The sequence below is a fragment of the Mustela erminea genome, chromosome 10 (genome assembly GCF_009829155.1).
Source record: "Mustela erminea isolate mMusErm1 chromosome 10, mMusErm1.Pri, whole genome shotgun sequence".
NCBI classification, from domain to species: Eukaryota; Metazoa; Chordata; class Mammalia; order Carnivora; family Mustelidae; genus Mustela; species Mustela erminea.
In genome coordinates, this window is record NC_045623.1 from 95119340 (window position 1) to 95139905 (window position 20566).

The window sequence follows — 20566 nt, forward strand, 5'->3', positions numbered from 1 at the left end:
CTAGAACTTCGAGGGAGAGGACATGGTTAATTAAATACACCAAGGTGTTTGACTTTCTAATAGGATTATCGAGCTGACGTGTATGTTCACCTTGCTTTAGGCGGTAGTTGGATCTCTAAAAAGCACGTGTAAAATTGTATGTGGAATCCCTTCCTCATTGTTATCTCACAGAATTTTCTTGTCTTTTATTAGGGTGTAAGAATCACTCTTAAAGCCACATATTCAATTCAAAGCAAATATGTGTTCTTCGGTTGTAAATGTGCATTTAATTCTTCACAATTCCTGTAAGAAACACTAGTCAAAAGCAAGTAAAACAACACACTGTCAATTTCCACTTCATCATCGCTTCTAGCTCTGTTAGACTTGCGTCAGTCAGTAGCTGGAGGAGCTCAGCAGAAGTGCTTTCTCAGAGACGCCCCGAGCTTTCCAGGCCTCGATAGAAGATGCTAGAGCGTCTTCTCATCCTGAAGCCTGCGGATACTGACCTGGCAGATTCTGCCTTAGCTCGGAAGACATGCAGACCGAGGTCCTGGCTGCCACTTTCAAACCAGCCAGGGTCCATTCCTAGAGTCCATGCTGTTCTAATAACCCCTGCTTTGCCTGAACCTCCTCCACCAAGAGATCTGCTCAGCCATGGACTTCACAGAGGTCTGTGAGGGAGGCAGGGCTTCTGGCCCACAGTTAACACCAGCCCCTCTCCTCACCTGCTACAGAGAACTCAGTCCTGTGGATTTGTACTCAGATCTTACCACACTGTTAGTACTAATATACAGAGGGCCTAGTGATTATCATTTCTTTTTAGAGTTTGGCCCCTTGGATTCATCTAGACTGCGGGTTGACAAATGATGGCGTGGCCAGTTTGGCCTGTAAGCCAAAAGTGGTTTTCACGTTTTTAAATAGTTGAAGCAAATTTTAAAAAGAGTATTTAGTGACACATGAATTCATATCTCGGTATATTTACGTATTTCAAACTGCTTTTGTGCTCTAACAACAGTGGAGTAGCCGTGACATGGGCGCTCCGCAGAAAGTCTGCCAGCTTCTCCAGCTCCGCTCTAGTCCAGTTTCTCCCAGCACAGGTGAGAGAACCTCATGCAGGTTACACGATGCACCTGAAATCGCACAGCTAGGGTGAGTTAGTAGCCGCAGACCGTGAACTTTGCCACTGGCTCTTCCTTCCATTTGCCAAACCAGAGGCCTTCTCCAGTGCCGACCAGCCTCTCCGCGCCATCCTCCACGTGCCGCCCACCCTCGCGCATGGGAGCCCACCCCACCCTGCAGCACTCACAGACCAGTACCACACAGATGGTGCTAAGTTCTTTAGTAATACGCCAGCTAGAGCGGAGCCCTCACGGGGCCGCTCTCCAGGAGCAGAGGAGCAGGGCTGCCTGGCACAGTGCCTCGTACTCCAGGTTGGCCAGAAATAACATCTTCATCTTGGTCTCCACGCAGCTCTTCTCTGTGTGCCGGTCGGCCAGCAGGGTGGCGGCTGACTGCTGGAGGAGCCAGCCGATCATCTTGTCTAGTTTCAGATTCCTCAGCGCTAGAGTATGTTCACCCCAGAGGCTTAAATGAAGTACGTTAGCAGCTACTCGGGCAGATGGTCTCTGCAACAGGCAGGGAAGTGGAAGCTTAGAACATCGTTGGCAAAGCATTCCACCTACCACCTGATATGTTAGCGAATTCTTATTTTAGAATCTTCCCTTCTCTGGCCCCAAAACCAAATTCTTGTTCACCCCTTTGTCTCTCCTTCTAGAATACCATTCACTCACCAGACACCTGCTGGCTGCTCTCTACCCCTGTTCCAGGCTTTTCCAGGGGCCTACCCGTGCCCTGTGCAGTCTGCATTGTTGAAACAGCCGCCCCAACAAGGAAGGCCCACAAACCGCCTGGATCCTAGCACTCTCTGGAGTGAGGGGTCCTCTCCTTGCTCGGTAACTGGCAGCAGTGAGCACAGGCTGTGGCCCTGACAGCATGCCGCCCAGTGGGAGGAAGTGGCAGAACAGTAGCTTGAACCCTATCTGCCTTTGTGCTCTTCCACGAGGCACTCCAGCTGAACTGGGCCTACGGTGCTCAATCACGACTTCAAATATTCTAGCCTTTAAGTTCCCTAATTGATTTTGGAAATGTCCAGATCTGCTCTTGGGAGAGGTCTTCACATCTGTCTCATTAGGTGTCAACTGTTGTATAAACTACAACTCCATTAAATATTTCTTAAAAATATTATCTTCTAAGTAACTTAAGCCACTACAGCCAAGAAGAGAAGAGCTGCAATGCTGGAATTCGCATTTGGTGGCCGGCTCCCCTACTCGTGATAATACTAAAGTTTGTTCTTCTGTACTTGGCCTTTATCTTTCTAAGAGGAGCTGTCACTCCAGTCTTGCCCAAACCTGATTTTTACTCTGGAACATAAACTTCCACGCTCCCTGCAAACCCTGGGGACAGCCTCACCTTGCCGGCCTCTCGCTGGAGCAGTGACCTCACCAGCTGTCTTGCATCCAGAGGCACGGACTTGGGCAGCTCTGGCAGCTGAGCCTCCTGGTAACTGCGGCTTTCAAGGTGGGCCCCGCCCTGGCCATAAAAGGGATTAGAGAGCCCAAAGATTTCGTAGGCAAGTGCACCAACGGCCCAGGCATCAGCCTTGCTGTAGTCGATCACAGCCTTGGGTCCAGGGCAGGCGGTGGACACCTGTTTAGAAAGCAACGGGTGAGTTTCATTCTGCTGGTATTTTTTTTTTTAAGAGTTTATTTATTTAATTGACAGAGATCACAAGTAGGCAGAGAGTGAGAGGGAAGCAGGCTCCCCGCTGAGCAGAGCCTGATGCGGGGCTTGATCCTAGGACCCTGAGATCATGACTGGAGCCAAAGGCAGAGGCTTTAATCCACTGAGCCACCCAGGCGCCCCGCTGCTGGCATTTCTAACACATAGCACCTGACTCATGGGCTAATCTGAACTCTGTCCCAAGGAACCCAGAATTTGAGTGAGTCGTGGCTCAGACCCAGAAGAATCTTCTTCGGTTGCCTACTTTATGCTGACAAAACACACATCTCCTGCAAACATTAGGGAGGGCCAGACTAACACACAGGGGAAAGGGACTTGTGCCAAATTAAGGGTCAGAAAAGCGAGGTGTCGGGTGGGTAATGAGGCAGCGAGTCTCGTCCTCCTGGTCAGCGATACAGGATGGAGACGTCTGCTGGGCACAGGACACGTTCCACAAGACTCACCTCTGGAGCCATCAGGCAGCCGTTTCCACCCCGATCCACATACCAGCTGGTGAAAGGCAGCTGCAGGCCGGTGCGCTCGTCAGCCAGGCAGCAACCGAAGTCTGTGATCACCAGCCAGGGGCAGCCGTCTGGGGAGGGGACAGGTAGAGGTGAGTGACTGGTTCTCTCCTGAGGGGACTTCGTAGGTGCCCTACCACAGACACCAAGACATGGGTCAGGGGCTAACAGGGACACGGCATCAGCCCAGGAGTGCGGGCCAGTGAGGCCCGGGTAGGTGGCCACTCAGCAGGGCACTCAACGGGAGGCCGGCTACAGGAGCCCAAAGATGTCTCCTAGGAAACCAAAGCTCTCAAGCAAAGAACTAGATGAAAGTTGGGCTCAACGTAACTGATCAAGTAATCGGAGCTATCCCAAGACTGAAGGAGCTGCTCCCGGTTTACTCAGCAGATGGCGCTTAGCTCTGATGCCTCAAAGATCTTTGATCTGAACTTGAAACCCCGTGCTCGCTTCGGCAGCACATATACTAAAATTGAACTTGAAACCCCAAGTCCAAACCTAAGAAATGGGTATGTTGGGGTTTAGTTATTTGTAAAAGGAATCACACAGACTTCCTTCAAGAAGCTAGTTCCTCTAGCAATTTAATGGCCCATTACTTTAAGTCTTCCAGCTCAAAATTTACCCGCCCTCCGCTGTCCTTCACAGGCTAAGTGGCCACCAGCCTCCACTTCAGTGCTTCCTGTGTGAGGAACTGGGAGCTCACTGTTTCCAGGGGCCGCTGGGCTTACATTCGGACAGCTCCCACTGTCTGAAAATTCTTTGTTCTGCTGAGCTAAATCTACCTCTCTTTTCTTTGAGAAAACTTCCGCCACTGAGGTTTTTGTTCTGTAAGTGGGCAACAGAAGGAACTGGGGGACTATTAACCATCATTTCAAAAGCCCCACAAAGAGAAGAAAGCCTCCATTTTGAAGGAAAGATTGCTCATCTCTTGGGTACAGAGCTAAATTAAGACACAACTTATAGTAGGGCATAAAACCCGAAAGGACTGAAGGGTCCTAAGTGTCTGCAGAGCTGAAATCTGGTGCCCCTGGAGATCTGGGAAGGTGCGGCCAGGACCCACCTGCATCCAACTCCACGAGGATGTTGTCAGATTTTAAGTCTCTGTGCGCAACGCCCTGTTGAACCAGATGATCCACGGCCTCCAACAGCTGCAAGATCATCACGGTGGCGAGGCGGGGGCTTGGGGTGTGCTCACGAAGGTACTGGCGCAGCGTACAGGGGTAGCTGGTGGACAGGGTGACAGGGTCTCTGGCTGTCGCACATCAGTGGTCCCCCCAACATCTTATTTACTATTAGGATGATGGCCCTTCCTCTTCTTGGAGTTTTTTGATCTTCTTCGCCCCACCCCAGTATTGTTACCACCCATTATCCTGAAGTCAGGGAGGGAGAGCTGGGGCCCCACATGACGGAAGTAATGGTACAGATACTCCTTCCTCACGCCAGTGACAGCCGTGCCAGGAGGTGCAGGGGGTTAGGGAGGAGAACTGTTTTACACAACTGGTAAGGCAAGCCATAGAGAGGGGCAAGAGTCGAATGGACTAAAAACACTGGTGAGAACTAGGTTCTGAATGAAGAGGAGACTCCATTTTCATGAAAAGTCACCCCAAAGGAACCCCGCCTTCTGAGATACTATGCCTTCGGCATGGGTGAGGGCCCCCCTCTTTGCCACCCGGGGGCTCCAGGTGCACAGAGGCATGACCAGCTCCTACTTACTTCTTCATAACAAGGAAGAGCGTCCGCCCGTGGCCCAGGCCTTCGGGGTGAAGGCGTGGGGGCAGCACATCGGGGTAATCAACCAGGGCGCCTGGCAGCAGTGGTACAGAAGAGGTGAAGGCACGGAAGACCCGGATGATGTTGGGGTGAGGGGCCAGTTGCTTGGGACCTCCCTTGGACCTTCTATTTCGGCCAAATGGGACAAATATAGGAATCCAGTATCAGACAAACCGGTTGGAAAGATAATCATGCTATGATAAATACTGACATTCACCCATTTTTTAATTTATCAAATATGTACTGTAGATCTGCTGTGTGTTGGGTACAGAACCTGGGGTTAAAGTGAAAAAATAAACCCATAAATATGACTTGTCACATCTGATGACTCCCCTGGTTGGTCCATCTGTCCATCTGTCAATCCCATGCAGCGGAATACAGTGGTTAAGAGACTGGAATCATGACTATATGGTTTGAATTCTAGGTCCGCTACTGTAAGCCTTTGGCCAGGTTCCTTCTCTAGGCTCAGTCTCAATTGCCAAAGGGAATAAGGTAGTAACGTTAATGCTTATATAAAGGACCTAGAATCTCTGATGGCAGACTCTGGCATAACCCTTAAAGTGTAGTATGAGCTCAAATCTTTGTTGAGGGGCACCTGGGTGGCTCAGTTAGTTAAGCATCTGCCTTCGGCTCAGGTCATGATCCTGGGATTCTGGGATGGAGCCCCTCATCAGGCTCCCTGCTCAGCGGGGTATCTGCTTCTTCCTCTCCCTCTGCCTCTACCCCTCCCCCTGCTCTTTCATGCGTTCTCTCTCTGTCTCTCAAATCTTTTAAAATACCCCACAAAACCTTTGCTAAATGAATGAACAGACACAGATGCAGTTTATAGTACAGAAGTCACCTGCCTGCCCACCTGTCCCCCTCGGGGAGCCCCCCGCCCACAGCCCTGCTCAGGGGCACAGTGGCTGTGTTCTGGATGGCGTGAGTCAGCCTGCTAGGTCTGGGCCCCACCCCTCAGCCAGTACTCTCACTGGGTGGGCTCCTAGCTTCGGGGCAAGGAGCCTGCAGTCACATCCGAGACACAAATGGTTGGTGGGCAAAGGGATGAGGGCCAGTTCATTTCTCTTTCTGAGGCGCACTAGTGAAAAAACATGGTAGTAACGAAGCAGTCAGCAGTGGAGCCGAAGGTGAAGGATGCCATGAGGCTTGACCGGGGCCACGGGAAGCCAGAGATGTAGAAACCAAAGGCACACAGACACCGAAGAACGTGGGGTAAGAAATAAGGACACTGGGGGCCACCTGGGTGGGTTGGGCCTATGCCTTAGGCTCAGATCATGATCTCAGGGTCCTGGGACTGAGGCCCGCATCAAGCTCTCTGCTCAGCGGGGAGCCCGCTTCCCCCTCTCTCTCTGCCTCTCTGCCTACTTGTGCTCTCTGTCAATATAGATAAAATAGATAAAATCTTAAAATAATAGATAAATAGATAAAAATAGATAAATATATAGAATCTTAAAAACAATTTAAAAAAAGAAATAAGGACACTGGGGTGGCAGAAAGCAGAGAATGGAGCTGAAGCCCAGAGACAGGAAGCCAACACTAAGGGAGCAGGATGCCGGCCCCCGTCTTAAGATCGGCCTCAGTTCCGGAGCTGTGGAGTCCGTCCACGTGCAGCCTACTGCTTTCTCCTGAGTCCATCTGAGAGCAGCTCTGTAAGTAATCAAGGGAGTTAAACCGTTGTTCCTAGCCTGGGGCCACTGAGGCTAGTGGGAGAATTGGGATCACAGCTCAAGGCTGTCCATGTCACAGTGGGAAAGCTCAGCCCAGTTGTCGTGGGAGCCCAAGGGCAGAGTGGCTGTGCGAGGTACGTGTGCATGTGGGTGTGTTTGAATGGACGCATGGAGTGGGACAGGAGGCTGCGGGGAGGGCCGCCCGAGGAGAACTAACTGTACAGCAGACAGGCATGCAGGAGTTGGCGTGTTTGTCCAGGGCGGTATGGATTCAGTCTGGTGGAGCACAGGGTGTAAACGGGACAAGATCAGAGATCAGGTGGGACCGGCAGGAGGAGCAGATGACAAGGGCTGAGCCTGACATCCCTAGATGGGCAGAGAGGGTGGACAGAAACACGCCCAGAGAGCTCCCAGGGTCTGAGTCACTGACGTCATCAGTACCTTAGGTAACAGACCTTCTGTCAAATTCATGGAATCATTTGATGAACATTTACTGAGCTGTAGGGACAGAAAAGTCCTGCCCTCAGAGGGCTCACAGTACAACGGGAGAGACAGAGCTAAGATTTAAGGTCAGATGGTGAGAAATGCTATGAAAAAACAGAAAGCAGGCTAAGGACCCAGAGGCTGACAGGGGGCACTTCAGGTGGGAGGACTGTGCAGCCTCGGCCGAAGACGTCAGCAGGCCCAAGTGAGTAACAGAACCACCTGAGGAAAACCGCCTGAGGAAAAGCAGCAGTCCTTCCCTACAAAGGACTAAGGGGAGGAGAGGACACCAAGCCCATCAAGCAGCCGCTTCTGCTGGCCCGCATGGCCCCTCGGGCACACGGGAGCCTTCCAGACCATGGGAGGGGCTTTCCACGTGCTCTCGCAAGTCCCTGTGTCTGCCCCCCACTTCTGACAGCACTGCGGCTATAACCCAAGCAGCCAAGACGCAGCTCTTCGCAGGGTCTGCAAGCAGGAAAGCGAGCACACCGCCTGCTACAGAGCTGGGAGTGCGGGCTGCCACCCACCCCTCTTCCCTCTGTGGAGAAGGCCTCTCTGGCTACTCGGGCTACTTCTTTGCCAGCGAGAAGGCCTGGCTAGTTCTCTGCTTAATCATCTTCAAAAGGCACCACGGATGGTCCCTTCGAGAGGCCTTTCCGAATGGGCTCCCCTCAGCACCTGAGCGTCCATGATTCTAGCACTTCCTACCCTGACCTCTGCTCCCGACTCGTTGTTTCCTCTGCCACACACACAACTCTTGGGGAACAGGCCGCATTTTTTTAAAGCTCCTGGCCCTGCCAAGATTGGAATCACTTACCGTCTATTACACGTCTGCCGGACACCGCTCTGAGTACACAGGTGAGGATTTTGCTAAGAACTCACAGCCAGTCTGGTCGGCAGATGAGTGCTTACCTGTAAGTGACCGCTCCATACTCCCCGGCCAAGGCCACTCGACTAGCTGGGACTAGCTCCTGGCTCATGGTACTAAAGATGGCCTCACTGGAGGAGCCCGCCTGGAACACAGTCATGAATTCGGAGTTACACACACCTGAGCGCGACCATGTCCTCCATGCAATCTGGATAGACAGCTACTGCCTGGAATTATTTGAGGTTTTTAAAAAAGATTTTATTTTTAAGTAATCTCTACACCAATGTGGGGCTTGAACTCACAACCCCAAGATTGAGAGTTGCACGCTCCACTGACTGAGCCAGCCAGGTGATATTCAAGTTAGGATAAACTCCCTGGGGGTACCCGGGTGGCTCACGTTACATTCTCAGGGTTGTGGGATTGAGCCCGGGGCGCGGGGGGGGGGGGGGGCTGCTCAGCAGGGAGTCTGCTTGTCCCTCTCCCTCTGCTCGTGCTCTAATAAATAAAATCTTAAAAAAAAAAAGATAAAATCACTGAAATAGCAAGTCAAGCTAGTCCCTCCAGGGAGAGAGAGGGCAGAGATGGCATCTGTGCCCACTCCCGGGGGGTTTCAACATCACACCTCAAACTCTTGGCAGCTCAGGTGCCCGGGGTAGGAAGAGATGGCAAGATAGGGGGAGGGACCTTTCTTCCTGCCATCAATGCCTCCAGTCACCCCCAGGCTCCAACTGGCCACTGGGTCACTCAGACTCGCCCCTGCAGGCTGCCTTCAGCGGACAGGCAGAGCCAGACAAACCTGCCCTGGATAAGGTTGTGCTGAGGCTTTCCCAGCCCCTCAGTAAAAGGGAGTAACAGCAAGAACCAAAGATGAGCAAAAGCACCCGTTTTCCTTGTGTCATTTCAAAGGGCTCTCTGACCCTGTGGAACCAGTCAGGACCCCTCTAGGAGTCCAGTCATTTAGCTTTTGTGAGTGTGGTAGTCAGCACGTGCATCTGGAAGCTTTGATGCTAACCCTGGCTGCTGCACAGGCAAAGGCCTTGGCTACTTGTTAGCTAATCACCTAGCTTGGAAAGGCAAGAGTCTTTATCCCCCTTTATCCCCCAGATCAAAACCAGAAACTGAATTCTTCAGTGTCCAGCATGAGCCGCCACAGCTGTGCCCCAGCTTAGCCTTGGGTGGGTGCTCTGGGCAGGAAAAAGAACACTGGGTCTTGATTAATTTTCGAAACCCAAATATATAGCAAGAAGAGAAATAAATTGCTCTAGATGAAATCTTTGCTTTTGTGGAGGGAAAACACTCAGTTCCCCTAAGCCTTGAGTTGTCCCAGAGTTGGGAGCAGAGAGGTGACAAGCAAGCCTTTGATCTGGAGGGGAGGTTGAAGGGGAGTCTGGAGGACAGGAGTGTGGCCTCTCCTCTCCACTGAGGCAGGTCAAGGGAGAGCGAGAGGGAGGATGGTGGGAGCTGCAGACCCAAATTCAGCAAACTGGCACCTGCTGCTGTGTGTGGACCAGACCAGAAGCACGGGCGTCACGTGAGAGCTGGTTAGAAAGGCAGAATCCCAGCCTCCACCCCAGGCCCGATGACCAGAATCTGCCTTTTAACCGGATCCTCAGGTGACTGGCCGACAGGACAATCTGAGAGTGCTTCCAACTCTTGCATGAGTGGGCAAGGAAGCCTAAACATACATACAGGTGCCCGGGCTGTGGTGAGCCCGCCTGCCTGCCTCCTGGGAAAAAGCACTGGCAGGTCCACCAAGATTGGGGCTTGTTTTTTTTTTTTTAAGACTTAATTTATTTGAGAGAGAGATCACAAGCAGGGGGAGGAGCAAAGGGAGAAGCAGACTCTCCCACTGAGCAGGGAGCCCAATGTGAGGCTTGATCCCAGAACCCATGGTTCACAACCTGAGCAGAGGGCAGACGCTTAACTGACTGAGCCACCCAGGTACCCCTGGTGTTTTGAGAAATGCCCAAGTTAGAGATGAAAGGCCCCCTCCTTACCGAGATATTCCACATCATCTTGATGGCCAAGGGAAAGGCGGGGGGTGAGGCTGGCTCCTCTTCTCGTGGAATGACATCTGGGTCTCTGTCTGGAAGAGGCCTGATGCTCTTCACCACCTCCAGGCTCTGGGGCAGCACAGGCATGGTGGCTTCATATACAGCAGCGCTGCACCCCTTGCCAATGGATTGCCCTATCAGATACTCCTCCAGCCGGAAGCCCTGCCAGCGTCGGGTGTCCAGAGGGTCAGGCAGCAGCTTGTTTTTCTGGGTAAAAATTGCCTGTGAGGAACAAAACACGCACCATGAGCCAGGATGCCTAGTAAGGCCCAAGTGAAGGGCGGTGGGGGAGGGGAGAGGTAGAGCCAGGCATGGTCTTCACTGCTCATCCGGGGCTTAGGCCAAGTTCCCTTTCTCTCCCATCATTCAGAATAATTTTTTCTCAAACTCTGTGCCTTCACTGCAATCAGAGACCGCTGAGCATGGAACCTGCATTAGTTAAGAGGTCGAAACGTCTCCCTGCTGCGGCTGGCACGCCTTGTCTGTCAAGCTCCCCGCACAACCCTGGAGGCTTCTGATCACAGAGACAGCTCTCTGTGCAGGCGTTGGCAGGCAGCTACGGGATGGTTCTCGGGCAGCTCTTCTCGGACCTTCAGAGGAGATCTCAGGCTGCTGTTTGGCTAAGTCTGTGTCCACCACTAAAGCCACCGTAAAAGGTTTTGGAGTCTTTGTGTGGGCCACCAGCCTGGCACCTTGATCTGCCCGATCATTCCATGGGCAATCAAGCAGTCCCATTTTTGGTGTCCTTGGCAGTGGACAATATCTGCCTCCTTAGGTTCCAAAACAGCTCTAGTAATACTAAAACATCTGAAGTCCACCTCAAGGTGTCTAGCTTTAGTGCACAGGGTTTCAGAAGAAAGGGCATTTTTAGGGAATGGGAGAAAATTGGAAAGCTTAGTTTGGAGAATCATAACCAGATACTGGAGGAAACCAGAATTCAGGATCCATCCTAGTTTTAGAGGCAAACAACAAACACCCAAAGACAGTTCCTTTAACTTCCATAAATGTGTGGTTTCTCTTTCTAAAATCACCCTCATTTCCACCCAAGATAGCCAAATTAAGACTCTAGTTTTAACAATAACCTTGGCCTATTTATTTACATAAGTGCTGCAAGAATAAACAGTGATTGGCCATACAGGATTTGCTTTATTTTTAAACAGAAAATCTGCTTTGCCAGAACTTCTCATAAGGAATTTCAGACTGACTTTTAATAGTCTCTGAAGGCTAAGAAGCCAAGCCAAATATCTGCCATCAGACTCTGCCTGCAATACCGATAGATTTGGGTAAATTCCTCTCTTCTTGAGGTCCCCCAAATAACCCGAGGTTTCTGCACCTGCAGGAAGTGATCTTAATTCACCCAGAAAGGCTGCTGGGAACCCTATAAGCAAGGTCGTAGGCTGATTTTTCCAAGGGGCTTCACTGGCTCCATAAAATCAATCTTAGTTCCTTAAAGTTGCCTAGTCATATCAGAGTCTATGCATGTCACCCTAAAAGTGAATATTCCAGTCAAAGCCTTGATAATAAAACCAATGAATCCAATCGTGTCCTATCATAAGAACAGATTCTTACTGAACTTATGCAAATAAATATAATGCCATGAATATATAAAAATGCTCACTGAGAGTTTCTGAATCTGGAGGGATTAGGTGGGGAGAAAAAGATAAATGTTTCATATTTGTCTACAAAGGAATATTTTACCAAATTTCTGCAAGTCAACAGCTTAGGAGAAAAACAGTTTCCTTAAGTCTGAAAAAGCAAACATTAGAGAACCAGCAACATTTCAAACAAGAGTAATCATGTTCCTCAGTTTATTCAGTCCCACTTTACTAATTCTTGTTCTGTTTGAATGCAGTTTTCCTGTTAGTTCCTAAAATTCTTACTCAGTTTGGTTTTACAGTCTTAAAGGTATCAGAGACCTGTACTTGTCAAAAGTCCTTTCCACAAATTTCTTTGAAGCTGAAACATATCTGTAACAGCATCAGACTAAAACAATGACTGTAAATGACAAAGGACTAAAAATGGCCATGGTTTTTCTGTGACACACAAAACTTCAATAATTAGAATAAGTGATAATGGGGTGCCTGGGTGGCTCAGTGGGTTAAACTCTCTGCCTTCGGTTTGGGTCATGGACCCAGGGTTTTGGGATCAAGCCCCACATTGGGCTCTCCACTCCTCAGGGAGCCTGCTTCCCTCCCCCAACACCTGCCTGCCTCTCTGCCTACTTGTGATCTCTGTCTGTCAAATAAATAAATAAGTAAATCTTAAAAAAAAAAAAAGAGTAAGTGATGATATTATACCAGGACATATCAAAACCTTGGGAATTTTATATAATTTCTGGAATAGCTATCCTATTCGCCCACATAACATAATCTAAGGTTTGTCACCACTTGTTTGACAATGCTTTCCACGTAAGATACCAAACAAACAAGCCTTGTTAATAAAAAAGATTTCATTTAGAAGCGGAATCTTGGGAATTTGGTCAAAAATATCATAAGGTTTTACAGCACATGCCTAAATATGATTACAGATTATTACAAAGCTTAATACTTAATTATCTACTTAACCAAGGTGGCAATAAGATTCTAAAGGCAAAGAGAGCTCTCTATAGAGCAAAACTTACTCTTTTAATATTAAGACTCAACTGTGAAGTAATCAAAGACCTAATGGAGACAAAACATGGAAACTTTTCTTCTAGGAAGACTAAAGATAAAGAAAAAAGCCTTTGTTTATTTTAATTTCTTATTACGAGTAGTCTAATAACTAAGAAAATGGTCATTTTAATAGGAAAACCAAATTCTAATCTTGTACTGATGTACTTCTGAGAGTAAAACTAATTCATTCTAACAAGATGAATTTTTAAAAAAAATGTACGCAGTCCCAGGGCTCCTGGGTGGCTCAGTGGGTTAAAGCCCCTGCCCTCAGCTCAGGTCATGATCTCAGGTCCTGGGATCAAGCCCACATCACATCTGACTCTGCTCAGCAGGGAGCCTGCTTCCTCCTCTCTCTGCCTGCCTTTCCACCTACTTGTGATCTCTGTCAAATAAATAAATAAAATCTTTAAAAAAATTAAAATTAAAATTAAAAAATGTATGCAGTCCCTCTGCTGTCCTTCCCTGTCATGGCCCGTGTTGACGTACACTGAGACAGAGCCAGCCGGGGTGCTGCATGGACCTGAGCCTTTGTGGTGGGTGCTGGGATGTGCTGGCCAGAACCCCCAGCAGGAACGAAGGACCTTCAGTTGTGGGAATGTAGCCAATAGTCCTCAGCTCTCCGTGGTCACTAGAGAAGGCCCTGACTGAAGACAGCTGCCTTGCTGAGGTCATGCCCTCTTCCCAGGTGGTCTCAACCAATGACTGTTCAACAGGAGTATATAAAATCCAATTCTGGATGGTAATCCAGCTTTTGGAACTCCTCAGAGAATGGGCCGAGGCTTCTGCTGATGTTGTGTCACTGCTCGACCTTTGCCTGATTCTGTTCCCTTAACCACCTGTCTTCTCCCCAGCTGTCGATCACTCCGGAATAAACTTCTTGACTAATCTCCATAATCCTGGTCCCAACCATGCACAAAATTTCCTTCCAAAGACTCCCTTCTCACAAACCTTCTACAGCTTTTCTTCTTATATTCAGGTTTTGTCCTAAGTTTTCCCTCTTTAAATAATCAGTCACACTTTCCTTGCATACAGGGCTGTTTCTCCTAAAAGAAGCCAAAACTAACCTATATTTCCTTTCAGTAATTATGTTTATATTATTCATAATACTTTGTAACACGAACCTATCTTTCAGTAAATACAGGCAGAACAAAAGTTCTACCTCTACTATTAGAAACTTTAAAAACATGTCCATTGTAATTAAGCCAACAACCTTAAATTATCTTTAATATTGAATGTTTTCCCAGATCACATGAACTTGAAAGTATTTTTCTTGGTATCAGAATGTCCAATTCTTTTTTTTTTTTTTTTTGAAGATTTTATTTATTTATTTGAGAGAGAGACAGTGAGAGAGAACATGAGCGAGGAGAAGGTCGAGGGAGAAGCAGACTCCCCGTGGAGCTGGGAGCCTGATGTGGGACTCGATCCTGGGACTCCAGGATCATGACCTGAGCCGAAGGCAGTCGTCCAACCAACTGAGCCACCCAGGCACCCCTTTTTTTTTTTTAAGGATTTTATTTAATTGAGAGAGAGAGAGAGCACAGAGGGAGAGGAAGAAGCAGACTCCCCGCTGAGCAGGGGAGACTGATACAGGGCTCCATTCCTGGACCCCGAGATCTGACCTGTGCTGAAAGCAGATGCTAAACCAAATGAGCCACCCAGGCACCCCCAGAATGCCCAATTCTTACAACCACTTGCCTTTACACCAACTAAATTGAGCTCTTCTACAAATTAATTTTGTCAACATCATCCAGAGGTAGAGAAAAAAAATCTCACGTTTACAACGTGCATACATGGACAAATACACAAACGAGATGCGAACAAAATCTTAAAGGCCCAATTTCCAAACATATGATTTATGGCTCCATTAATTGGGGATTTTTCTCCAGTCTAATGAATATTATGATGAGCAGTGTTGCAAAACAAAGACTGCCCAAGTTTGGGCTGCACTGGGGAATCAAATTCACTTTCCATTTTCCAATTAGAACATGGCTGGTGTTGTCCAAAGATACCAAAACCTGTAGCAACAGAGAAACCAAATGGAGTCATGAGTGCCTCTGTGAACACGGGTTCCTCCCCTAAAGCCGGGGTTTCACCACTGAAAGGAAGGGCTCCCTAGTCAACTCTCAGACGAGCAGGCTGTGGCTCAGAGATCCACAGCAGTCCCCCTAGTTGGAGGCAACCCACCAGGAAGAGGAGAGAAGCTCACAGGGTCTTGCACACGAAATACTCACTTAGAGACACGTGTCCAAACTGAAATAAAAAACTGGTTCCTTGCTGCAAGAGTTAAATTAGGTGCCCACGGCTGACTCTGGGGACAGTCCCAAGGACAAAGAGCCTAGGTCACCACATTCCCCACACTAGCTGGGGTATAACTCCTGCTGACTCTCAGCAAAATCACTGAGACAGCAAGGTAAGGGTTTTTTTTTTTTTTTTTTTTCTGAGAGGTCACCAAATAAGGCGGGGGTGGGGGTGCGGGGGGAGTGGGGAGAAGGCTCAAATCTGCCTCCCTGGGGGAGGAGAGTCAGGGGCACTTCACAGCAAGTGGAGAAAGCCTGGGTAAAAACTGCAGCTGTGTTTATTAGTGCCCCTAACCCTTTGGTTACCAGTTCATGTTCACAGGTCACTCTTCCACTCAAACACCTTTTTTCCAGTACCTTGGCCTAGTGCTTCCTATTTGTGGAAGCTCACTGGGCTCTACTGTGCACTGCCCATACTCGCCTTCATGCGCCTCTCTCCAAACCTGTTTCTGTGAAGGGGTTCGGCCTGGCTCCCTACTCACCCATCAAGTCCCACCTGAAGCTCCTCCCTCCTCTAGAACCAGAAGGGACAGCCCAGCCCACAGCAACCTGACCTGGAGGATTCCTACAGCACTGGGTACCTATAAGCTAATACACCTTGTGGGAGAACTTTTAACTTAAGAAAAAAAAAAAAAAAAGAAAGAAAAAAAGAGAGAGTCAGTCTATCTTGCCTTGCCAAATAGTTTTTAAACTCCATGGAGTGGAAGCAGTGCTCTGTATGGTAATCCTTTATCAACCATGGCTTTGAGAATGAGATATATATTTTTTAAAGATTTTATTTATTCATTTGTCACAGAGATATCACAAGTAGGCAGAGAGGCAGGCAGAGAGAGAGGGGGAAGCAGGCTCCCTGCTGAGTAGAGAGCCTGATGCGGGACTCGATCCCATGACCCTGAGATCATGACCTGAGCTGAAGGCAGAGGCTTAAACCACTGAGCTACACAGGATGCCCCTAATTTTTAAGTTTTAATTTTGAAATAATTTAGACTCACAAGAAGTTGCAAAAAAAAAAAAAAAAAATCTGCACAAAGTGTCCTGTGTCCCTTCGCCTAGTTTCCTTCCATGGTGACATCTTATAAAGCTGCAATTCAGTATCAAAACCAGGAGAGCAAATTGGTACACTGCTATCAACTAGAGACCTTACTCAGTTTTTAACCATCTTTTAAAACCTGCATTCATTCGTGTGTGTGTGCAGCTCTATGCAACTTTTTATTTTCTTATTTTTTAAGATTTTATTTATTTATTTGAGAGAGACTGAGTGAGAGAGAGCATGAGAGAGGAGAAGGTCGGAGGGAGAAGCAGACTCCCCAAGGAGCTGGGAGCCTGATGCGGGACTCAATCCTGGAAGTCCAGTATCATGACCTGAGCTGAAGGCAGTCGCTCAACCAACTGAGCCACCCAGGCGCCCTATGCAACTTTTTAAAAAAATATGTGACATTTAATATAATTAATTAACTGGGGGGCGCCTGGGTGGTTTAGTTGGTTAACCATCTGCCTTTGGCTTGGGTCATGATTCCAGAGTCCTGGGCTCCTTGCTCAGCAGGGGAGCATGCTTCTCCCTCTGCCTGCTGCTCCCCAGCTTGTGTGTGCCCTCTTTCTCTCTCAAATAAATATTTTAAAAAAATAATAAATTGACTTTAACAGCAAACAGAAATAACAAGAGATTCACTGGTAAGGTTCCTTGGCATTGACTGGAAATCCCCCTTCTAGGGTGCGGTGGAGAGTCATTCGCAGGGAGGCACTGTGGGTGTGGGGTGGGGGGAGCTGCTGACCACCCAGCACTTCAGAAGCCACATGCTGGGGAGGCCTCTGGCAATGCAAGGGCCCAAAGGCTGCAGAGCAAGCACACAGGTGAGGAACCAGGAAGCAAAAGCCCTTCCTCCTGCCATCTCTCCTGGACCCTCTACTGACAAATCTTACCCTGTCACTTAGCAAAGGAAAACATTTCAAAGGCCCAGGTCCATTTTCACAGAGCAAACAAGAAAGCTGAATTTGGAGCTGAGTCAATAAACTGGTAAGGGGGAACACGGTGGGACTCAGGGCACTGCCGGCGTTCAGTGAGCGTAGCCCAGGGATGCTGCAGCGTGCGGTGAGCTGAGCAGTCTCTTAAAGCCCCCGAACTCTTCTTTCAACCTCCCCCCAGTCCTCTCTCAGCCTGCTCCGATCCTGCCCTGGGTGCCGCCGTCTTGCTAGGACCGCCAGCTCTATGCAAATGATCCCATGTACAGATTTGTGTAATCACCACCACAATCAGGATCCAGAACTGTGCCATCACTGCAGCAGAATTCCTTCATGCCACCTCTGTATCGCACTACCCCTAACCCACCCCTGTCCTCTGGCAACACTCATCTGTTATCTGTACAGTTTTCTCATTTTAAGAATGTTACAGAAATGGAATCACACAGTATGTACCCTTTGGGGACTGACATTTTTCACTAGGCCTAATACTCTTGAGGTTAATTTAGGTTGTTACCTGTACTGATAGTTGATTCTTGGTTATTGCTTAATATTTATGTATAGATGTACCAGTTTAACAATTCACCTGCTGAAGGAGGTTTGGGTTTTTAATATTTTGCTATTACGAATATTGCTGCTATGAACATTCACGTACAGGGTTTAAAATTATTTTTACGAATTGTGTTAAAATATACATAAAATAAAAACGACTATTTAAGTCATCTTTTAAATTGTTTCTTTTTTTAATTAAGATTTTTTTTTTTTAAATTTGACAGACAGATCACAAGTAGGCAGAGAGGCAGACAGAGAGAGAGAGGGAAGCAGGCTCCCCGCTGAGCAGAGAGCCCAATGCAGGGCTCTATCCCAGGACCCTGAGATCATGACTTGAGCCGAAGGCAGAGGCTTAATCCACTGAGCCACCCAGGCGCCCCTATTTAAGTCATTTTTAAACGTATAGTTCAATGGCACTAAGCACATTCACACTGTTGTGCAACCAATTGCCACCATCTACCTCCATCTTCGTCTGGCAAATCTGAAACTCCATACACATTAAACACTAACTGCCCACTCCCTCCTCCCTCCAGTGCCTGGTAGCCACCATTCCACTTTCTGTTCTGTGAACCTGACTACTCTAAGTACCTCAGGTAAGTGGAATCATACAATCTCTCTCCTCTCATGACTGGCTTATTTTACTTAGCATAATGTCCTCAAATTTCATCTATGTTGTAGCATGTGTCAGCACTTCAAGGCTGAATAATACTCCATTGTATGTAGATACCACACTTCGTTTACCCATCCATCCGCCCATGGACATCTGGGTTCTCCTGACGATTGTGAATAATGCTGCTATGAACATGGGTCTAGAAACTTCTGCTCATGTCCCTGCTTTCAGTTCTTTGGGGGCATATAACCAAAAGTGGAACTCCTGGGTCAAATGATAATTCTATTTTTAATTTTGGGGGAACTGCCATACTGTTTTCCACAGCTACATCTACTGCTGACAAGGACAGCAGCTGGGGACTAGACCAGATGTCACCTGTCGCCCAGACTGGCCAGAGCTCAAACATGAGACACTCTGGTGATGAGTAGGAACTGGAACAAGGGCTGGAAACCAGGAAACATGAGAGACACTGCCCAGTCCTTAACGAGCTGTGTCCTTGGGCAAGTCACCCCATCTTCCCTGACCTCAGCCCTATGCTGTACAACCCAGGCCCTCTGCTAACTCCGTGGGCGGTTTCAGACCCCAGAACACTGACCTCTTCGGAAGAAATGGGAATTCGGCCAGCTGATGGCCTTCAGACCTGAACCCCAAGAATGGCTTTTCCTGGGTCTCCAGCCTGCCGGACTACCCAGCAGATTTTGGATTTGCCAGCCTCCACAACGGCAGAGCCAATTCCTTAAAATGAATCTTTAAAAAATAAATAAATAAATAAACACATGCTATTGGTTCTGTTTGTCTGGAGAAGTCTAATACATATTTTGGTTCGGCAGAAACAGGTCTTTGAGCTATTTTAGGCATTTACAAAGCCTCCCCTCCCCCATACCCAGTGACTCCCGGTAACTTCATACAGGCGCATTAAAAATTGTTAGTCCTTATGTTTGCTACGGCTGTTCACAGTTTTTACTTTGGCTTCAGCTACGTCACTAGTTGGCTGAACTGCGGAGGCTCAGGTTAAAGGCACACGCTTTGCAGAGCCAGACTTTGGGCACTGCTAATAGCTGTGCGGCTTCGAGAAAATTACTTTACCTCTCTGAGTACTTCTCCTCATCCACAGACTGGGGATGACAACTACCTCAGGAAAGGAAGTGTCATGATTTAACTGTCATTGCATTTTAGAAAATTTACACAAAGCCATCAGCTATGCTGCAGCGGGCACTAAAATTCGCAGCATGACCTCCAGAACATGCCGTTTGAGGAAGGGAACATGGGACGTGCGGGCCCCAAACCAGGAGAGCAGTACCACTGCAAATGAACCTCAACTGCTCAGGTCCAACGCATTTCCAGCTGGGACAGAGGCAGAGCTTGGCCCCGAGGTCCCAGGCAGCAGGTGACTCCCAGCCCCGCCTCCGCCACGCCCCTCCCCGCCCCCACACTAGCCCCGCCCCGCCCCGGGCCGCCCCTCACCTGGATCTCCTGACAGGCCGACACCGCCCGCCGGCCCTCCGCTTGCTTCTCCTCGATGAGGCCCAGGCCCAGCCCGAAAGCCAGAAAGACGGCCCGGCCGCAAGGGCCCGCGCCGGCCCGGGCCCGCACGGCGAACTGCCGCTGGAGCCGCGCCGCCAGCCCGGCCACCGACTGCCGGAAGAAGCGGTAGCGGTCGGGAAGCCCGAGCCCCAGCCTGCGCGACTCCGCGCCGGGTCCCGCGGCCTGACCGGGGCGTTCTCCGCGACCCCAGCCCGCCGCGGGGCCCGGCCGTTCGGGCCGCCCCCAGACGTAGCCCGGACCCGGCTTGGCGGTGAAGCGCAGCAGCAGCGCTCGACCCAGCTGCAGGCCCCGGCCCAGCGCCTGTCGCACCGCCATGGTGGCACCGCGACCCGATTCCCTCCAGCCCCCTCAGGCGTCCGGGACGCTCGGCACCACAACAAACTTGGGGCAGTGCCTCTGCGCAGGCGCGGGCGCTGGGGGGCGGGGCCTCTGCTCCGGCGGTTCCCCGGCTGGGCGCGAGGGGGCGCCGTGCGCGTACCTGCGCGGCGGGTAGTTTCTCGCTTGCGCACTTTGAACCCAGCGTGGAGGGTTTAAGGGTTTCGAGTGTGGACATCTCTGCTCCTGGGCGAAATAGAGAAATTGAGAAAGGAAACTGATATTGATGGACCATTGCCCGTCGCGCCAGACTCTTTACATCTGTTAATTCATTTCATTTTCGCACAGGATGCCATTTTTATGGATAAAGAAACTGAGGCAAGGAAAGCAAGGTGACAGTCTGTCGTCACATGCGGTGTCAGAGCTGAGATGAAAGTTCACGTTGCCCCGATTGTTGAGTCCTTGCGCACTGCACTATTTGGATGGAGGTTTCTGTGATTTGTCCTGCGTAACCGACCAC

At 49.4% G+C, this 20566-nt stretch overlaps 1 protein-coding gene across 1 annotated transcript; it reads right to left on the reverse strand.

Annotated features, from left to right (window-relative positions):
• Positions 1 to 170: 170 nt before the first annotated feature.
• Positions 171 to 20139, reverse strand: PINK1 (PTEN induced kinase 1). The gene is made up of 8 exons (XM_032303814.1): positions 19651 to 20139; positions 10064 to 10342; positions 8111 to 8211; positions 4992 to 5174; positions 4339 to 4502; positions 3222 to 3349; positions 2449 to 2685; positions 171 to 1604 (listed from the first exon to the last, which is right to left on the reverse strand). The coding sequence occupies exons 1-8, from the start codon at positions 20044 to 20046 to the stop codon at positions 1347 to 1349; spliced, it is 1746 nt and encodes a 581-aa protein (XP_032159705.1). The 5' UTR covers positions 20047 to 20139; the 3' UTR covers positions 171 to 1346.
• Positions 20140 to 20566: the final 427 nt, after the last annotated feature.